The 20,177-nt window shown below is 48.6% G+C and overlaps 1 protein-coding gene across 1 annotated transcript in view; it reads left to right on the top strand.

Moving 5' to 3' along the window:
* Nucleotides 1-20,177, top strand: part of cop1 (COP1 E3 ubiquitin ligase) — an 87,622-nt gene that overhangs the window by 43,866 nt on the left and 23,579 nt on the right. The window contains 7 exon segments of the mRNA XM_070887460.1: nucleotides 22-90; nucleotides 762-821; nucleotides 9,207-9,319; nucleotides 17,702-17,759; nucleotides 18,776-18,890; nucleotides 19,374-19,509; nucleotides 19,852-19,995. Of these exon segments, the coding sequence (XP_070743561.1) occupies nucleotides 22-90; nucleotides 762-821; nucleotides 9,207-9,319; nucleotides 17,702-17,759; nucleotides 18,776-18,890; nucleotides 19,374-19,509; nucleotides 19,852-19,995 (695 nt within the window).

The raw sequence follows: 20,177 nt of genomic DNA, 5'->3' as shown, positions 1-20,177 counted from the left end.
GACTACATCTTCCTTATTTAGGAATCGCAGGCAGCCCAGCTGCAGATCTTAATGGAATTTCTTCAGGAAGCAAAAAGAAATAAGAAGGAGGTTGGTTTGATGTATATTTTGTATGTGGTACTTTTTTCAGTGAGCTTACATATTTGAAGGTCAGGTTGAGATAAAGTCAAGAAACGGTTATTCTCTGATATGTCCGCCATGGTTCGGTGGGTAGCACTCTCGCCTGAGTCAGGAGGTCGTAGGTTCAAGTCCCACTCCAGGGACCTGAGCACATGATTCAGGCTGACATTCCAGTGCAATACTGAGGGAGTGCTGCATTGTTGCAGGTGCCGTCTTTCAGATGAGATGTTAAACTGAGGCCGTATCTACCCTCGATGTAAGTTCCCATGGCCAATATTTCGAAGAAGTGCAAGGGAGTGTTCTCGGTGTCCTGACCAATATTTATCCCTCAACCAATACCACTTAGAAAAAAGATCATCTGGTAATTATCACATTGCTGGGATCTTGCTGTATGCAACTTGGCTGTTTCCTACATTACAGCAGTGACTACATTGCAAAAGTACTTCTTTGGCTGTAAAGTGCTTTGGGACGTCCCGAGGTCATGAAAGACACTGTAGAAATGGCAGTGGGGCAGCGGAGAGGGTTTGCACGCAGGAGAGGGAGGTGTGGGGCGGGATCGTAGTTGGGACAGAATTGCTGAAGGGAATTTATATCTGTTGAGGTAACTGCCCAGGTTAACTGCCTCTGACTCCCTTTCACAGCAACTGGACCAGCTGCAGAAGGAGCTGAATGTTCTTGAGGAGGACATCAAGCGAGTGGAGGTTTGTAAAATTATTTTATTCGCCTCATTTTCTCCCCTGTCAAGGAGTGTACAGGCCTTTATTGAAAATGCAGCTAGTGCAGACAAAGCAGGCATCACTTCTAACACCTTTAAATGATCTGAAAACTCTCATTTAATCGGAGCGTATAATTTGCAAATTCAGCCTGCTGCAGCTGAGTCACGGCACTAACGGTCATTTGTGATTGGATGCACTTGGTTTGGTAAAACTCTGGGAGGAGACCATGTAATTGCTCATGGCCAGATTGTGTTGACAAGTTTTCATACAGTTAGGATTATTGGCGGAACTTGCTGATGTCGAGCATTAATTCCTCACAAATGTAATCTGTCCACCAAAATTGGTCACCACCTAAATCTCCTCCTGTAACTTTAACTCTTTTTTTTCTTAAAACTGTATGGTGCCAGTTCAGGATTGTTTCGTAGATAATTCCATTCTTCACCATTTGAGCCTTTTTCTGCATTTATTGGCTGCAGGTGCTTTCAATTTGTTTCTATATTTTTGACACTGAGCTTTGTTGCATACACATTGTAACATGTCGGGGAGCTTAAAACTTAGCTGAACCTGTTGTATTATGGCGGTGGGCATTCATCCTTCCCTTGGGGAGCTTACGGATGAAATTTTCTTTGAGGAATAATCAAAGGAAGTCTTCCTGCACGTGGTCCGTAGAGCCGACTGACCCAGGTGTGCTAGTCCATAGACCCCAGTTACCCTATTCCCACCAGACTACCGGCGGCCCAACTTCCCTTCCTGGCCCCTATGTTAGCTAATAGTTAACGATTCCCTATCCTCCGATACTGTCCCACTCCCCTTCAAATGTGCCGTCACCACCAGTGTTCTCCCTAATTTTTGTTTTGGGTGCGCAGTTCCATCAAAATTTTGCGCATGTGCGAAATCTCCCATTCAAAAGCCGGTAAGTGACCTGCACGGGACCTTGGCTGCGCATCTTAGCGGGGAACGTTGGTCATCACCCCTCCAAAAAACACATTTGACCCTTCTGTCCTTGCAAACTACCTCCCCATCTCCAGCCTCCCTTTCCTCCAATGTCCTTGAATGTGTTGTCTCCTCCCAAATCTGTGCCCATATTTCCTGCAATTGCATGTTTGAGTGATTCCAATCAGTTTGTCGCCCCTGCCACAGTACTGAAACGGCCCTTTATCAAAGTCACAAAATAGATCCTATGCGACTGTAACTTTGGTAAACTATCTCTCCTCGTCCTTCTCGACCTGTCTGCAGCCTTTGACACTGTTGGCAACATCATCTTCCTCCAACGCCTCTCCACTGTTGCCTAGCTTGGTCGGACTGCCCTCGGCCTGGTTCCATTCTTATCTATCTAATCTTAGCCAGAAAATCTCCTGCAATGGCTTCTATACCCACCCCCGCGTAGTTACCTCTGGCGACCCCCCCTCTTATTTCTCATCTATATGTTGCCCCTTGGCAACAGATTCCGAAAACACACCAGGCTCCACACTTACGTTGATGACACCCAGCTCTAAGAACATGGACAACGTGGACCGTTTCCCATATCTTGGGAGCCTCTTATCAACAAGAGCAGACATTGACGACGAGATTCAACACCGCCTCCAGTGCAGCCTTCGGCCGCCTGAGGAAAAGAGTGTTTGAAGACCAGGCCCTCAAATCTGCCACCAAGCTCATGGTCTACAGGGCTGTAGTAATAACCTCCCTCCTGTACGGCTCAGAGACATGGACCATGTACAGTAGACATCTCAAATCGCTGGAGAAATACCAACGATGTCTCCGCAAGATCCTACAAATCCCCTGGGAGGACAGATGCACCAACATTAGCATCCTCGACAAGGCCAACATCCCCAGCATTGAAGCACTGACCACACTTGATCAGCTCTGCTGGGCAGCCACATTGTTCGCGTGCCAGACACGAGACTCCCAAAGCAAGCGCTCTACTTGGAACTCCTTCACGGCAAACGAGCCAAAGGTGGGCAAAGGAAACATTACAAGAACATCCTCAAATCCTCCCTGATAAGTGCAACATCCCCACTGACACCCGGGAGTTCCTGGCCAAAGACCGCCCTAAGTGGAGGAAGTGCATCTGGGAGGGTGCTGAGCACCTTGAGTCTCATCGCCGAGAGCATGCAGAAATCAAGGGCAGGCAGCGGAAGGAGCGTGCGGCAAACCTGTCCCACCCACCCTTTCCCTCAACGACTATCTGTTCCACCTGTGACGGGGACTATGGTTCTCGTATTGGACTGTTCAGCCACCTATGGACTCATTGTTAGAATGGAAGCAAGTCTTCCTCGATTCCGAGGGACTGCCTATGATGATGGCTGATCTGATCATGGACTCTGCTCCACTTCCCTGCCCGCTTCTCATAATCCTTTACTCCCTTATCGTTCAAAAATCTGTCTATCTCCGCCTTAAATATATTCAATGACCCAGCCTTCACAAGCTCTCTAGGGCAGAGAATTCCATAGATTTACAACCCTCTGAGAAGTTTCTCCACCTCAGTTTTAAATGGGCGTCCCCTTATTCTGAGACTCTGTCCCCTAGTTGTAGTTTCCCCCATGAGTGGAAATATCCTCTCATTATCTTATAAGTTTCAATAAGTCACCTCTCATTCTTCTGAACTCCAATGTGTATAAGTCCAACCTACTCAACATTTCCTCATAGTCAACCCTCTCCTCTCCGGAATCACCCTAGTGAAGCTTCTCTGAACAGCCTCCAATGCAAGTATATCCTTCCTTAAATCATCATCATCATAGGCAGTCCCTCAAAACGAGGATGACTTGCTTCCACGCCCAAAAAAAAGGATGAGTTCACCGATGTTTCGAATGAAGAACCCAAACTACATCCTGAAGGGAGGAAGATGTCTCTGCATGGATTTTTTTTTTTAAGGATGGTGGCCGTTGCACACCAGCCACCACACAGGCTTGCCAGAACTAGGTCTTGGTCCAGTGACAAGGATTACCCAAGACAACTGGAGATCGCAGAGTGGGCTGGCCCACGCTGCCCCTGGGTCCCCGGCCCCAAGCTCATGCCTCCCCTGGGCCCAGATCACATCCCTCCACAGTCTCTCGCCGCTCCTTCGCCCTGACCTTGCCGTTCCTGCTATACCTGCCCACGCTCCAATCACTGACCTAGACCTTGCTGACTTCTCTCTTCGCTGCCGTCGCCCTCCTGCACCAGCTCCCGCTGGACCTTGTAGTGGCATGCCTCCACGCTGTTCCCTGGGCCGCACACTGCTCCTAGTGCAGGTTCTTTAAATACGGCGACCAAAACTGTACTCAGTACTCCAGGTGTGGCCTCACCAATACCCTGTGCAGTTGTAGCAGGACTTCTCTACTTTTATACTCTATCCCCCTTGCAATAAAGGTCAACATTCCATTTGCCTTCCTGATTACTTGCTGTACCTGCATACTAACCTTTTGTGTTTCATGCACAAGGACCCCCAGGTCTGTCTGTATTGCAGCGCTTTGCAATTTTTCTGCATTTAAATTATAATTTGCTTTTCTATTACTTCTGCCAAAGTGGATAACCTCACATTTGCCCACATTATATGCCATCTGCCAAATTTTTACCCACTCACTTAGCCTGTCTATATCCCTTTGCAGATTTTTTGTGTCCTCCTCACAATTTTCTTTCCCAACCATCTTTGTATCATCAGCAAACTTGGCTACATTGCACTCTGTCCATTCATCCAAGTCATTAATATAGATTGTATATAGTTGAGGACCCAGCACCGATCCCTGCGGCACCCCACTAGTCACTGTTTACCAACAGAAAAATTTATCCCGACTCTTTGTTTTCTGTTAATTAACCAATCCTCTATTCATGCTAATATATTACCCCCAACCCCGTGAGCTTTTATCTTGTGCAGTAACCTTTTGTGGCACCTTATCGAATGCCTTCTGGAAATCCAAATACACCACATCCACTGGTCCCTCTTTACCCATCCTGCTCGTTACATCCTCAAAGAACTCCAGCAAATTTGTCAAACATGATTTCCCTTTCATAAAACCATGCTGACTTTGCTTGATTGAATTATGCTTTTCCAAATGTCCCGCTACTGCTTCCTTAATAATGGACTCCAGCATTTTCCCAATCACCGATGTTAGGCTAACTTTTCCTGCTTTTTGTCTGCCTCCTTTTTTAAATAGGGGCATTACATTTGCAGTTTCCCAATCTGCTGGGATCGCCCCAGAATCCAGGGAATTTTGGTAAATTATAACCAATGCATCCACAATCCCTGCTGCTACTTCTCAAGACCCTAGGATGTAAGGCATCAGGTCCAGGGGACATGTCCGCCTTTAGTCCCATTATTCTACCAAGTACTACTTCATTAGTGATGGTGATTGTATTAAGTTCCTCCCCACCTATAACCCCTTGATTATCCACTATTGGGGTGTTTTTAGTGTCTTCTACCGTTGAAGACCGATACAAAATATTCATTCAATGTCACTGCCATTTCCCTGTTCACCATTATTAATTTCCCAATCTCATCCTCCTGGGGGCCAACATTTACTCTATCTCCCCACCGTCTCTCGACCTTGTCTTTGTCTCTGATTTATCTCGCTGTTTGTCCGTCATCCAGTCCTGATATGAGAATTTTTTTCTCAATGAATATTGAGATGACCGAAGACATTGAAGCCATTGTCTTCGGTCCACGCCACAAGGTCCCGTTACCTAGCCACTGACGCCATCCCTCTCCCTGCCTGAGGCTGAACCAAATTGTTCACAACTTTGGTGTTGTATTTGACACACGAGCTTCCGACCAGAGATCCGCTTCAGTACCAAGGCTTCCACCTCTGTAACATCACCCTTCTCTGCTCTTCTGCTGAAACCCTCATCCATGTCTTTGTTATCTCGAGACTTTACAACAATACTCTCCTGGCCAACCTCCCTTCATCCGCCAGAAATAAATTAGAGCTCATCCAAATCTCTACTCATGTACTACCAAACTCGCATCAAGTCCTGTTCATCCATCACCCTGTGCTTGCTGAGGAGGCAGTGCCTCAATTTGAAAAGCTCATCCTTGTTTTCAAATCCCTCCATGGCCTCGCCCCTCTCTCTAACCTTCTCCAGCCTGACAACCCCCCGAGCTCTCTGTGCTGCCTTAATTCTGCCCTCTTGTCCATCCCCGATTTTAATCGCTCAACCATTGACTATTGTGAAGCGCCTCGGGACGTTTTACCACGTTAAGGGCACTATGTAAATGCAAATTGTTGGTCGATAGACCCCAGTTGCCCAGGTATGCTGGTCCAAGGACCCACTCTACATTCCTCAGGTCACCTTCCTCAAGCATGTAGTCGCAGGAATGTAAGTTTTTGTGTGTGACTTTGGGGGTCGTGGACACAGCTAGTCAAATGTCTGTGACATTTAATGCAGAGAAATGTGAGGCGTTATATTTCGGCAGAATCACATAAGAACATAAGAATTAGGAACAGGAGTAGGCCATCTAACCCCTCGAGCCTGCTCCGCCACTCAACAAGATCATGGTGAACTGGCCGTGGACCCAGCTCCACTTACCCGCCCGCTCCCCATAACCCTTAATTCCCTTATTGGTTAAAAATCTATCTATCTGTGATTTGAATACATTCAATGAGCTAGCCTCAACTGCTTCCTTGGGCAGAGAATTCCACAGATTCACAACCCTCTGGGAGAAGAAATTCCTTCTCAACTCGGTTTTAAATTGGCTCCCCTGTATTTTGAGGCTGTGCCCCCTAGTTCTAGTCTCCCCGACCAGTGGAAACAACCTCTCCGCCTCTATCTTGTCTATCCCTTTCATGATTTTAAATGTTTCTATAAGATCACCCCTCATCCTTCTGAACTTCAACGAGTAAAGACCCAGTCTACTCAATCTATCATCATAAGGTAACCCCCTCATCTCCGGAATCAGCCTAGTGAATCGTCTCTGTACCCCCTCCAAAGCTAGTATATCCTTCCTTAAGTAAGGTGACCAAAACTGCACGCAGTACTCCAGGTGCAGCCTCACCAATACCCTATACAGTTGCAGCAGGACCTCCCTGCTTTTGTACTCCATCCCTCTCGCAATGAAGGCCAACATTCCATTCGCCTTCCTGATTACCTGCTGCACCTGCAAACTAACTTTTTAGGATTCATGCACAAGGACTCCCAGGTCCCTCTGCACCTCTGCATGTTGTAATTTCTCCCCATTCAAATAATATTCCCTTTTACTGTTTTTTTTTCCCAAGGTGGATGACCTCACATTTTCCGACATTGTATTCCATCTGCCAAACCTTAGCCCATTCGCTTAACCTATCTAAATCTCTTTGCAGCCTCTCTGTGTCCTCTACACAAACCGCTTTCCCACTAATCTTTGTGTCATCTGCAAATTTTGTTACACTACACTCTGTCCCCTCTTCCAGGTCATCTATGTATATTGTAAACAGTTGTGGTCCCAGCACCGATCCCTGTGGCACACCACTTACCACCGATTTCCAACCCGAAAAAGACCCATTTATCCCGACTCTCTGCTTTCTGTTAGCCAGCCAATTCTCTATCCATGCTAATACATTTCCTCTGACTCCGCGTACCTTTATCTTCTGCAGTAACCTTTTGTGTGGCACCTTATCGAATGCCTTTTGGAAATCCAAATACACTACATCCATCGGTACACCTCTATCCACCATGCTCGTTATATCCTCAAAGAATTCCAGTAAATTAGTTAAACATGATTTCCCCTTCATGAATCCATCAGAGGCACATAAAACATTAAAAGGAGCTGATATGCAAACCTATAAGTGTGAGCAGTTAATAAATCTATTCTGTTCAAGGGATCTGAGGTGATGGGTTCAAAAACTAAGGAGTGTACAAATCATTGGTTGGGCCATAGTCAAATACTGTGTCCAGATTTGGGCTCATTACTTCAGGACAGGTCTGTAGATGGAGTGCAGGAGAGAGTCACAAAGGTGTCCAGGCATGAGATACTTTGGTTGTGAGCGGGGAAGCGGGAACTCTTCATCAGAAAGTTAAGAGGAGATCTGATAGAGATGTTCTGAATTGAGGGGTTTTGATGAAGTAATTCTGGAAATATTATTTCCACTGGTTCAGTCATCAATTCAAGATCTTCACCCAAACCAGGAAGGAATCGGTTCGGGAAAAACCTGAAGACAATTAGGACATCCAATATCCCACCAGAAACAGTGGGAAAGAAACACAGACTTGCATTTACAGCGTACCTTTCACGACCACTGGATGTCCCAAAGCATTTACAGCCAATGAAATACTTTTGACGTGTAGTCACTGTTGTAATGTGGGAAACGCAGCAACCGATTTGCACTCAGTAGTCTCCCACAAACAGCAACGAGATAATGATCAGATCGTCTCTTTTAGTGATATTGATTGAGGGATAAATATTGTTCAGGACCCTGCTCTTCTTCGAAATAATGCCACAGGATCCTTTACTTTCCACCTGAGAGGTCCGTCGAGGCCCTCTTTGCCCCCGTTGTCTCACTGCCCTCTTCCCTCTCTTTCCCCCCCCCTCCCCCATCCCCCCCACTCGCTGTCCTCTTCTCTTCCCCCCCCCTCACCTCATCACCCTGTTCCTCCACTCCCCTCTTCCCCCCCCCCCCCCCCCTCGCTGCCCTCTTCCTTCGTCACCCACCCCTCCACTCCCCTCGCCACCCTGTTTTCCCACCCCCTGCCCTTTCAACTCACTGAAATTACTCCTCCTCCAGTTCACTATTTTCACATTCACATTCCGTGCTCTTTTCCATAACTAATCGGAACCTAAAGTTGTGTTTTCGGATGATGTCGCGGAGGAACAACATGTCGATGAGAAATAGGAGGGGGCCAAGGATTCATCCTTGGGGGAGTCCAGAGGTAACAGTACAGGCACCATTTTTGTTTTGTCCATTCACAGGATGTGGGCGTCACTGGCAAGGCCGGCATTTATTGCCCATCCCTAATTGTCCTTGAGAAGGTGGTGGTGAGCTGTCACCTTGAACCGCTGCAGTCCGTGTGGTGAAGATGCTGTTAGGGAGGGACTTCCAGGATTTTGACCCAGCGATGACCAAGGAATGGCTGTATTTTTCCAAATTGGGATGGTGTTTGACATAGAAGGGAACTTGGAGGTGGTGGTGTTCCCATGCGCCTTGAGGGACCACCTGAGAAGAAGAATGCCCTTGCCTTTCTCGGTGACAGAGGTTGCGGGTTTGCATGGTGCTGTCAAAGCCATTCCTCACATCCTAGCAATTATGATCCATTGTACGGTGACCTGTACAGTTTGTGTTTGAAGGAACAGAGTGGTGTGAGTTGAGCTATTGGATGGAGGATTTTGGATGTGGGGTGGTGGTCACGCAGAAGTGATACCGTTCAGTCTCTCAAAGTGTAAAAAGCCATATAATTGAGCACTAATTGAAGGATGTCTTACAGGGGCTGATATTTAATGACCCGACTGGTCTGTATTCTCCTGTCAGTGAATCGACTCACGTGCCGAACCTGGACAGCACGGTTCCTCAGTTCGAAGCACCATCCCCGTCACACAGGTACTTCTCACTACCCTTCTCCATTTGCATTTCATTCAGTAACTGATGCTTAAAATATATGCTTCAAATTTGATTAAGATGTGAGGACAACACCATTTAAATGTTTCCTAATAAATGTAACTAAACTCTCACCCAATAGAATTCCCACTGACCTCTCACCTGACAGAATCCTCACCCACCGTGCATTGAACAGGATCCTCACCGACCTCTCACCTGACAGAATCCCCACCAACCTTGCATCTATCCGAATCATTGCCAACCTCGCACCCGACTGTCCTCATCAATTTCACAGTCAATAAAATCCCCACCAAACTCCCATCCCCACACAATCTACCAATCTTGACATTTCTGCATCTTGTTGGTCCTTCCCAATATACCATGACCCTCCTGCCAGGTTGCAACCAGGTTCTCTGCCGTGTTGTCTCTTTCTCCCCCCCCCCCCCCAAATCCAGGCTGACACAACCAGTGCAGTGCTGAGAGAGCGTTGTAGTGTCTGAGGTGCCGTTTTTCAGATGAGACGTTAAACCATGCCCTCAGGTGGTTGTAAAAAAAATCCCATCAAACTGCTTCGATGAAGAGCAAGGTAGTTATTCCCGGTGTCCTGGCCAATATTTATCTCTTAATCAACATCAGGAAAAAAACAGATTATCTGTTCATTATCACATTGCTATTTGTTGGGAGCATGCTGTTCGCAAATTAGCTGCCGCGCCTCTCACATTACAGCTGTGACTACACTTCAAAAAAAAAAGTACTTTATTGGCTGTAAAGGGCTTTGGATTGTCCTGAGGTCGTAAAAGGTGCTATATGAATGCAAGTTTTTCTTTTTGGCTTCCTCCACCTTTTACCAAACCAAATAACCAAACCACCTCACTGCTTTTCCACAATTTAAAAGAATTTTTTGGAACCATTAGCTCCATTAGTCCCAACAAAAACTCATCAATTCGTCATAGCTTCTGCCAGTCGCACCGCCCTGCACCGGCCAGTCGCACCGCCCTGCACCGGCCAGTCGCACCGCCCTGCACCGGCCAGTCGCACCGCCCTGCACCGGCCAGTCGCACCGCCCTGCACCGGCCAGTCGCACCGCCCTGCACCGGCCAGTCGCACCGCCCTGCACCGGCCAGTCGCACCGCCCTGCACCGGCCAGTCGCACCGCCCTGCACCGGCCAGTCGCACCGCCCTGCACCGGCCAGTCGCACCGCCCTGCACCGGCCAGTCGCACCGCCCTGCACCGGCCAGTCGCACCGCCCTGCACCGGCCAGTCGCACCGCCCTGCACCGGCCAGTCGCACCGCCCTGCACCGGCCAGTCGCACCGCCCTGCACCGGCCAGTCGCACCGCCCTGCACCGGCCAGTCGCACCGCCCTGCACCGGCCAGTCGCACCGCCCTGCACCGGCCAGTCGCACCGCCCTGCACCGGCCAGTCGCACCGCCCTGCACCGGCCAGTCGCACCGCCCTGCACCGGCCAGTCGCACCGCCCTGCACCGGCCAGTCGCACCGCCCTGCACCGGCCAGTCGCACCGCCCTGCACCGGCCAGTCGCACCGCCCTGCACCGGCCAGTCGCACCGCCCTGCACCGGCCAGTCGCACCGCCCTGCACCGGCCAGTCGCACCGCCCTGCACCGGCCAGTCGCACCGCCCTGCACCGGCCAGTCGCACCGCCCTGCACCGGCCAGTCGCACCGCCCTGCACCGGCCAGTCGCACCGCCCTGCACCGGCCAGTCGCACCGCCCTGTCGCACCGGCCTGTCGCACCGCCCTGCACCGGCCAGTCGCACCGCCCTGCACCGGCCAGTCGCACCGCCCTGCACCGGCCAGTCGCACCGGCCAGTCGCACCGGCCAGCCAGTCGCACCGGCCAGTCGCACCGGCCAGTCGCACCGGCCAGTCGCACCGGCCAGTCGCACCGGCCAGTCGCACCGGCCAGTCGCACCGGCCAGTCGCACCGGCCAGTCGCACCGGCCAGTCGCACCGCCCTGTCGCACCGCCCTGTCGCACCGCCCTGTCGCACCGCCCTGTCGCACCGGCCAGTCGCACCGCCCAGTCGCACCGCACCGACACACTGTGTCTCAATCCCTACTCCCTATCCCGATACCATCCCTCTCCAGAAACATTTGTAATTGTGTCTCAACGTTAATTATGTTGGCTGCTTCAAAATCCTTCCCCGGTAACTTAATACCCCACTTAAAGGTGTAGGGTCCTGTTCTGGAGTCAGTGGATGCTTTATTTTTATTCTGGGATGTGGGTGTCACTGGCAAGGCCGGCATTTATTGCCCATCCCTAACTGCCCTTGAGAAGGTGGTGGTGAGCCGCCGCCTTGAACCGTTGCAGTCGGTGTGATGAAGGTGCTCCCACAGTGCTGTTAGGGAGGGAGTTCCAGGATTGTGACCCAGCGATGATGAAGGAAAGGCGATATATTTCCAAGTCAGGATGGTGTGTAACTTGGGAGGGGAACGTGGAGGTGATGGTGTTCCCATGCGCCTGCTGCCCTTGTTCTTCTACATGGTAAAGGTCGTGAGCTTGGGAGGTGCTGTCGAAGAAGCCTGGGCGAGTTGCTACAGTGCATCTTGTAGATGGTACACACTGCAGCCACAGTGCGCCGGTGGTGGAGGGAGTGAATGTTTAAGGGTGGTGGATGGGGTGCCGATCAAGCGGGCTGCTTTGTCCTGGATGGTATCGAGCTTCTTGAGAATTGTTGGAGCTGCAGTCATCCAGGCAAGTGGAGAAGTTCCATCACACTCCGGACTTGTGCTTTGTAGATGGTGGAAAGGCTTTGGGGAGTCAGGAGGTGAGACACTCGCCACAGAATACCCAGCCTCTGACCTGCTCTTGTAGTCACAGTATTTATGTGGCTGGTCCAGTTAAGTTTCTGGTCCATGGTGACGCCCAGGATGTTGATGTTGGGAGGTTCAGCGATGGTTATGCTGTTGAATATCAAAGCGGTTCAACTCTCGCTTGTTGCAGATGGTCATTGCCTGGCATTTGTGTGGCGCATGTGTTACTTTCCACTTATCAGCCCAAGCCTGGATGCCGTCCAGGTCTTGCTGCATGTGGGCACGGACTGCTTCATTATCTGAGGCATTGCGAATGGAACTGAACATGGTGGGGATTTGGTGTAGGCTCCTGGTCAGGAGTCACTGGGGCACTGTCGTATTGAGTGGGTGCTGTGGGGATTTGGTATCTGGTCCTGTTCAATGCCCCATCTCTTTTTTGGGGTGCGTGGCCCATTCAAAATCCTGCACATGCGTGGTTTTTCCCATTTAAAAGTTGGTGAGCTGGCTGTGAGGGCATTGAAGGGATCATTGGTCCTGTTCTTGAGTGACTGGGGCAGTGTCCCATTAGTTGGTGCTGTGGCACTTTGCTGTAGGGCTTTCGGACCCCTCCCTCACCTCCCGGGGCCCTCATCTGCTTCCAAGTTGTACCTAAGCTTACAGCTTGTATTGTAGCCTTCCATGTAGAGCTTTCTTGAAGGTTTATTTGTGAATTTAGGTACTTGACCTGATTTTGCAACATCCACTTGAGCTGCCACCACCTCAGTCTGAGAGCTGGTCAGGCCTGATGACCCTGTGGAACAGTGATTGCTGACTTTGTTCCATTGAGGAAAGACCTCTGGCTTTACAATTACTCGGTTTTGCTTTGTCTTCAAAATATGCAAGTAGAATTTTAGAGCACAGGAGGAGGACCGTTGTATCTCGTGCTTGCTCTCTGAAAGAGCTATCCACTTAGTCCCTATTGCTCTGAGATTGTTTGCCTCGGAATCCCACGAGAGACTTTTGGGTTCATTTATATTCTGACGTTGCTGTGAATTTAAATTTGAGTGACAAGGGGACAGCTCCCCCGAAATACACACACTATTTGAGATGTTGGTTAGATCCATTAGTCATTACAGTTACCAGAATTGTGCTTGTCAAACACCAGATTAGTTTGCAATGATGGGGATCATCTACCATCCAGTGATATACACACAATGCTGGATTAGTTTCATTCTTTGAACACAGAAGGCGCAGCCGAGCTAAACGGACATCATGCATTCAAGGTCTTAGATTTGATTGATAGATCGATGACTAGGTCTTCAATGCGGAGAGGAGGGGTTTATGTTTTTGGCTGCTTCTCTCTGGAAAAAGATGATCTACAGCAGGCTTTGTGTGTGGCAGAGCAAGAAAGATGGAAGAGTTTCTTTCCAGTTAAAGGAAACATAGAAACATAGAAAATAGGTGCAGAAGTAGGCCATTCGGCCCTTCGAGCCTGCACCACCATTCAATAAGATCATGGCTGATCGTGCACTTCTGTACCCCATTCCTGCTTTCTCTCCATACCCCTTGATCCCTTTAGCCGTAAGGGCCACATCTAACTCCCTTTTGAATATAACGAACTGGACTCAACAACTTTCTGTGGTGGAGAATTCCACAGGTTCACCACTCTCTGGGTGAAGAAGTTTCTCCTCATCTCAGTCCTAAATGGCTTACCCCTTATCCTTAGACTGTAGCCCCTGGTTCTGGACTTCCCCAAAATCGGAAACATTCTTCCTGCATCTAACCTGTCCATTCCTGTCAGAATTTTATATGTTTCTATGAAATCCCCTCTCGAGCCTAGTCGATCCAGTCTCTCCTCATATATCAGTCCTGCCATCCCAGAAATCAGTCTGGTGAACCTTTGCTGCACTCCCTCAATAGCAAGAATGTCCTTCCTCATTAGACGACCAAAACTGTACATAATATTCAAGGTGTGGCCTCACCAAGGCCCTGTACAACTGCAGTAAGACCTCCCTGCTCCTATACTCAAATCCTCCCTGCCGAACCTGCATGCCAACTTTCAATGACTGATGTACCATGACACCCAGGTCTCCCCTTTTCCTAATCTGTCACCATTCAGATAATATTCTGCCTTCCTGTTTTTGCCCCCAAAGTGGGTAACCTCACATTTATCCACATTATACTGCATCTGCCATGCATTTGCCCACTCACCTAACCTGTCCAAGTCACCCTGCAGCCTCTTGGCATCCTCCTCACAGCTCACACCGCCACCCAGCTTAGTGTCATCTGCAAACTTGGAGATATTACATTCAATTCCTTCGTCTAAATCATTGATGTATATTGTAAATAGCTGGGGTCCCAGCACTGAAGGCCTTGCATTCAGGGCAAAGTTTCTGTAACTTAATTTGACGTTATGAGGAACAACAGAAATAAGTTGCTTAAACTTAGTCCTCGATTGAACTCTGAAAACTGTATGCTGTACATTTTTATATTTCATGTAAAATAAAGCGTTTTTTAGTTTACAAGTGTCCACGTCTCACTAGAGTCCTCATCAGTCCACCTTCTGGACTATAAGAGAAACATGCACAGTGTCATGTATGAGAGAATAGTATCCAAGTCGCAACAGCTCACACTATTGCTTAACTATTCATTGGGCAATAAATGTATTCTCCCGATCATAGAGAATGCAAGGACCAATCGCAGAAGAAGCTGGAAGAATATCGAGTCAAGACATGAAAATTTTACGTCGGGGGCAGCTGCTTGGGATCTGATGAGCATTGGTGGCACAAAGGCAACTGACATTGTTTAAAATGTAATGGTGAACTGAACAGAAACAGCGATGGCTTAAAAACGTTGACCATTAAAAAGAGGAATGAGCTTGTTGCCCTGCGGAGGCCAAAGTCAAGTGAGCTTTCCAATTAAATTTGGAGGCGGTCAAAGAACCAGAGGGGCACAAGCTGGAGGAAAAGCAAGAATGAATCAGTTTAGACAGCAAGAAGGGAGGGAACAATGCAAACATGAGGCCATCAAACAGGAGAAAGAGCAAGTCATGCCCTTGAATTGGCAAAGAGCAGCTTTTATCGACAGCTAGTCCAGTAGAAACATAGAAAATCGGTGCAGGAGTAGGCCTTTCGAGCCTGCACCGCCATTCAATATGATCATGGCTGATCATTCAACCTCCATACCCCTCCCCAGCCTTCTCTCCATACCCCTTGATCCCTTTAGCCGTAAGGGCCACATCTAACTCCCTTTTGAATATAACGAACTGGATTCAACAACTTTCTGTGGCAGAGAATTCCACAGGTTCACAATTCTCTGGGTGAAAAAATTTCTCCTCATCTCGGTCCTCAGTAGGTAGGTTATGGAACACTACATTTTTTATTTTGAATTGATTTCCAGATTTTAAAAAGAATGATATTGATAGCTTTTGGGGGCATTTAAATAGCTGATTATCAAAGGTGGGACAAAGATATTTAGGCAAGTCTTGTCACATCAGCCATATCCTTGTCACATCCATTTGAGTACAATGGTGCTGGTTCCTCCTGTAAGTTCTCCCTGGTGTCTTGTGTTTGGAACACTGCCCAATATCAAATTATACACTGCAAATCAGAGCTGTAACAACATGACCTCCCTCTGATCTCAACTGGATATCCTGTTTTTTGCGCATCTCTAATTTCTCCGAAGGTGCATTGAAACACTGGGTGAGATGAGGCCAAGTAAGGTGAGAGTGACTGTCCTTGACATCAAGGCAGCATTTGACCGAGTGGCATCAAGGAGCCCTAGTAAAACTGAAGTCAATGAGAATTGGAGGGAACACTCTCCACTGGCAAAGGAAGATGGTTGTGGTGGTTGGAGGTCAATCATCTCAGCCCCAGGACACGGCTGCAGGAGTTCCTCAGGGCAGCGTCCTCGGCCCAACCATCTTCAGCTGCTTCAGCAATGACCATCATGAGGTCAGAAGTGGGGATTTTCGCTGATGACTGCCATTCGCAACTCCTCAGGTAGTGGACCAGTCCGTGCGCTCATACAGCAAGACCTGGGCAACATTAAAGGTTGGGCTGATAAGTGGAAAGTAACATTCACGCCATGCAAGTGCCAGGCAACGGCTATCTCCAACAAGCGAGAGTCTAAGCACCGATCCATGTCCTTCAGCGGCATTGCCATAGCCGAATCCCCCACCATCAACATCCTTGGGGTCACCATTGACCAGAAACTTAACTTAACTGGACCAGCCACATAAATACTGTGGCAACCAGAGGCTGGGTATTCTGCGGCGAGTGTCTCACCTCCTGACTCCCCAAAGCCTTTCCACCATCTACAAGGCACTTGCCTGGGTGAGTGCAGCTCCAACAACACTCGAAGCTCAACACCATCCAGGACAAAGCAGCTGCTTGATTAACATCTCATTCACTCCCTCCATTACCGATGTACCGTTGCTGCAGTGTGTACCATCTACAAGATGCAGCAACTCGCCAAGGCTTCTTTGGCAGCACCTCCCAAGCTCGCGATCTCGACAAGGGCAGCAGGCGCATGTGAACACCATCACCTCCACGTTTCCCAGTCACACACCATCCTGACTTGGAAATATATCACTGTTCCATCATCATTGAGGGTCAAAATCCTGGAACTCCCTCCCTAACAGCACTGTGGGAGCACCTTCACCACACTGACTGCAGCGGTTCAAGAACCTTCTCGAGCAATCAGGGATGGCCATAAATGCTGGCCATGCCAGTGAGGCCCACATTTGATGAACAAATTTTAAAGAAACACTGGGTGAGATGAGACCAGGAATGAATTGTTAACCTGCTTTATTTCAAACAGTAGAGGAACAGTCAGAACAAATTACACTGAACTCAATTTCATTATCTGCTTGAAAAAGGAAAAAAAAGAGTTTTAAGGGTCACTCGGCTTGTTTTTGAGATTTCCCTTCTCTCAACAACTTCTGATCCTCAAGACCTCACCCTTTTAATATCCCCCCAGTCTAATCCCATTCTTCTCTCTCCCTGTACCCCTTAATATCCCCCCAGTCTAATCCCACTCTCCTCACTCCCTGTATCTCTCAATATTCCCCCCCCCCTCCCCCCGTCTAATCCCATTCTCCTCACTCCCTGTACCCCTTAATATCCCCCCAGTCTAATCCCACTCTCCTCACTCCCTGTATCTCTCAATATTCCCCCCCCCCTCCCCCCGTCTAATCCCATTCTCCTCACTCCCTGTACCCCTTAATATCCCCCCAGTCTAATCCCACTCTCCTCACTCCCTGTATCTCTCAATATTCCTCCCCCCGTCTAATCCCATTCTCCTCACTCCCTGTACCCCTTAATATCTCCCCATTCTTCTCTCTCTCCCTGTACCCCTTAATATTCCCCCGGTCTAATCCCATTCTCCTTGCTCCTGTATCTCAATATCCCCCCAGTCTAATCCCACTCTCCTCACTCCTATGTCTCTCAATATCTCCCCAGTCTAATCCCACTCGTGCTCATTCCACAGAAAATGTACCAGATCTCTGGGCTGTGTTGGGGTGGGACGTTCCTTTACTGCTGTGACGTTTCTTTCTGTTTGTGTCGACTGTGGTATAATTTGAATATTATGTTGCTGTTATTCCTGACCATGTTCATGTTTTGTTTCTTTCAGCAGTATTATAGACTCTACCGAATATTCGCAGCTTCCTGGCTTCAGTGGGAGTTCACAGGTGAGCTGGTGAAGCTGTAAGGTATTTGCATATTTGGAGTGCACCACGGTCTCTTCAATATGAAGTGTAGTCAGATCTCAGACACAGGAGCATTTTGTTTTTGATTGGCACGAATCCATTAGACCCATTGCTGTGGTCCAGAGATTGGATTCATTGCATTCCATGCGATGTTGCTCAGTTTTCGGGAGATTTGGGTCCATGGGATAATGTTGCAATGTGGCTCGGCAACAGTTTTTATATTATGTTTAGGTGGGGGATGGGGAGCGATGTAGTGCTGTGGGAACATTTAATTCTATCTGAGAGAGCAGACAGGACCTCGGTTTATGGTCTCATCTGAAAGACACTCTCACTCCCTCAGTACTGCATGGAGTGTCGGCCGAGATTATGACCAAGTCTCTGAAGTGGGGCTCTAACCCACAAACTTTTGACTCCGTAGCAAATGCTATTACTAAGCCGCAGCTGACGCCTTGAAAAAGAGTATTATTTAGTGTCTTTTAAATTTCTCATCCTTGTTTTCAAATCCCTCCATGGCCTTGCCCCTCCCTATCTCTGTAATCTCCTCCAGCCCCACAACTCCAGCTCCGAGATCTCTGCGCTCCTTCAATTCTAGCCTCTTGTGCAGCCTTCATTTTAATCGCTCTGCCATTTGCAGCCGTGCCTTCAGCTGCCTAGGCGTAAGCTCTGGAACTCCCTTCCTAAACCCCTCTGCCGCTCTACGTCTCTCTCCCCCTTTACGATTCTCCTTAAAACCTACCTCTTTGACCAAGCTTTTGGTCACCTGCCCGAATATCATCTTTTGTGGCTTGATGCTAAACACAGTTTGCTTGATGCTCCTGTGGGAAATTGTACTACATTAAAAGTGCTGTATAAATGCAAGTTATTTCCTGTTCCACTCAGATTAAATGTATTGGGAGGGCTGCTGATGGTATAGATTAAGGATGATCAGGAGAGTCTGTTGGCTTCCATTGTATTGTCCCAATGTATGGTGTTTGACACATGCTTGGTTGTGTGTGCAGGGAAAGAGACAAACCTGGTACAACAACACACTGGCCTCCCGACGCAAGCGATTAACTGCTCACTTTGAGGATCTCGAGCAGTGCTATTTCTCCACTAGGTTATCCCGTTTGTCAGGTAAAAATTCCTTCATCCCTTTGACAATATAGCTTTACCTCCGATGTGTATCATATCCCTGAGATTCTGCTTGAATACTGCACTCTGCTTTGCTCACTTTGCTTCAAACTGTGAGCGAGCTGGCAGTGGAAGTGGCCTTTGGTTTCAGGCCTTTACAAGTGAATTTACTGGAAAATATCACTTGAATGAGGGTCTGCATTGCCGGTAAAGTAGGATTTGGATCAACTATCATCTCCTTACATTCTTAATTTGCATTCATTCTGCTACATATGTGCTTGCCTGGATCTTGCTGGAACTGCTATTTCAGTTGTGCTGTGCTAAGATTACCAGCTTGTTTGTGGCAAAGGGATTCTCCCAGGCAATGGGGATCGAGTTGCTTAATGGGTTCACCCGGCAGTGTTCGACAGATTCACTGGGAGTGCAACTGTATTGCACCATGTGAGGCACAGAGATTGGACTAACTCATTGCATTACTTACCACAGATGAAACAAGATCAGTAAATCAACTGGAAGAATTTCAGGAGTGCCTTTCAAAGTTTACACGGTACAGCTCCGTAAGGCCCCTCGCCACCCTCTCCTACGCCAACGACTTGTACAACGGTTCGAGTATTGTATCCAGGTGAGACGTGGGGGAAAACATTGTATCCAGGTGGGATCCCTGGGGAGATTGTATCCAGGTGGGGAGTATTGTATCGGGGGTGGGTGGGGGGGATGAGTCCCCAAGAACCCTCATGGTACCTAAAGCTAGTACATGCCAGAATATGGTCACTGCCGACCCCCCCCGATCCCGCTGTTCGCGGACCCCCTGCCCCCGATCCCGCTGTTCGCGGACACCCCCCCCGATCCCGCTGTTCGCGGAGCCCCCCCCCCCCCGATCCCGCTGTTCGCGGAACCCCCCCCCGGATCCTTTCACTTCACGCATAATAATTTCTTCATGAAACTGTTGCTTTTTTTCTTGCAGCATTGAATTTGACCGAGACTGTGATTTCTTTGCCATTGCTGGTGTTACGAAGCGGATCAAGGTGTTTGAGTACGGTACTGTGATCCAGGACGCTGTGGACATTCACTATCCAGTCAATGAAATGACCTGCAACTCCAAAATCAGGTCAGCACTTTCACTGCGAGCATTGGTCTGAGTGCATAAATATCAGCAGAATTCAGTCTGATCTAGAACTGTCGAAAGTTCCTCTACACTGCCCCATCAAACACTCCCAGGGCCGATACAGTGGGTTAGATACAGAGTAAAGCTCTCTCTACACTGTCCCATCAAACACTCCCAGGGCAGGT

The sequence above is a fragment of the Pristiophorus japonicus genome, chromosome 8 (genome assembly GCF_044704955.1).
Source record: "Pristiophorus japonicus isolate sPriJap1 chromosome 8, sPriJap1.hap1, whole genome shotgun sequence".
In the NCBI taxonomy this organism is placed as follows: Eukaryota; Metazoa; Chordata; class Chondrichthyes; family Pristiophoridae; genus Pristiophorus; species Pristiophorus japonicus.
The sequence above is the reverse complement of the archived record's forward strand: the minus strand, read 5'-3'. Positions and strand labels throughout refer to the sequence as shown.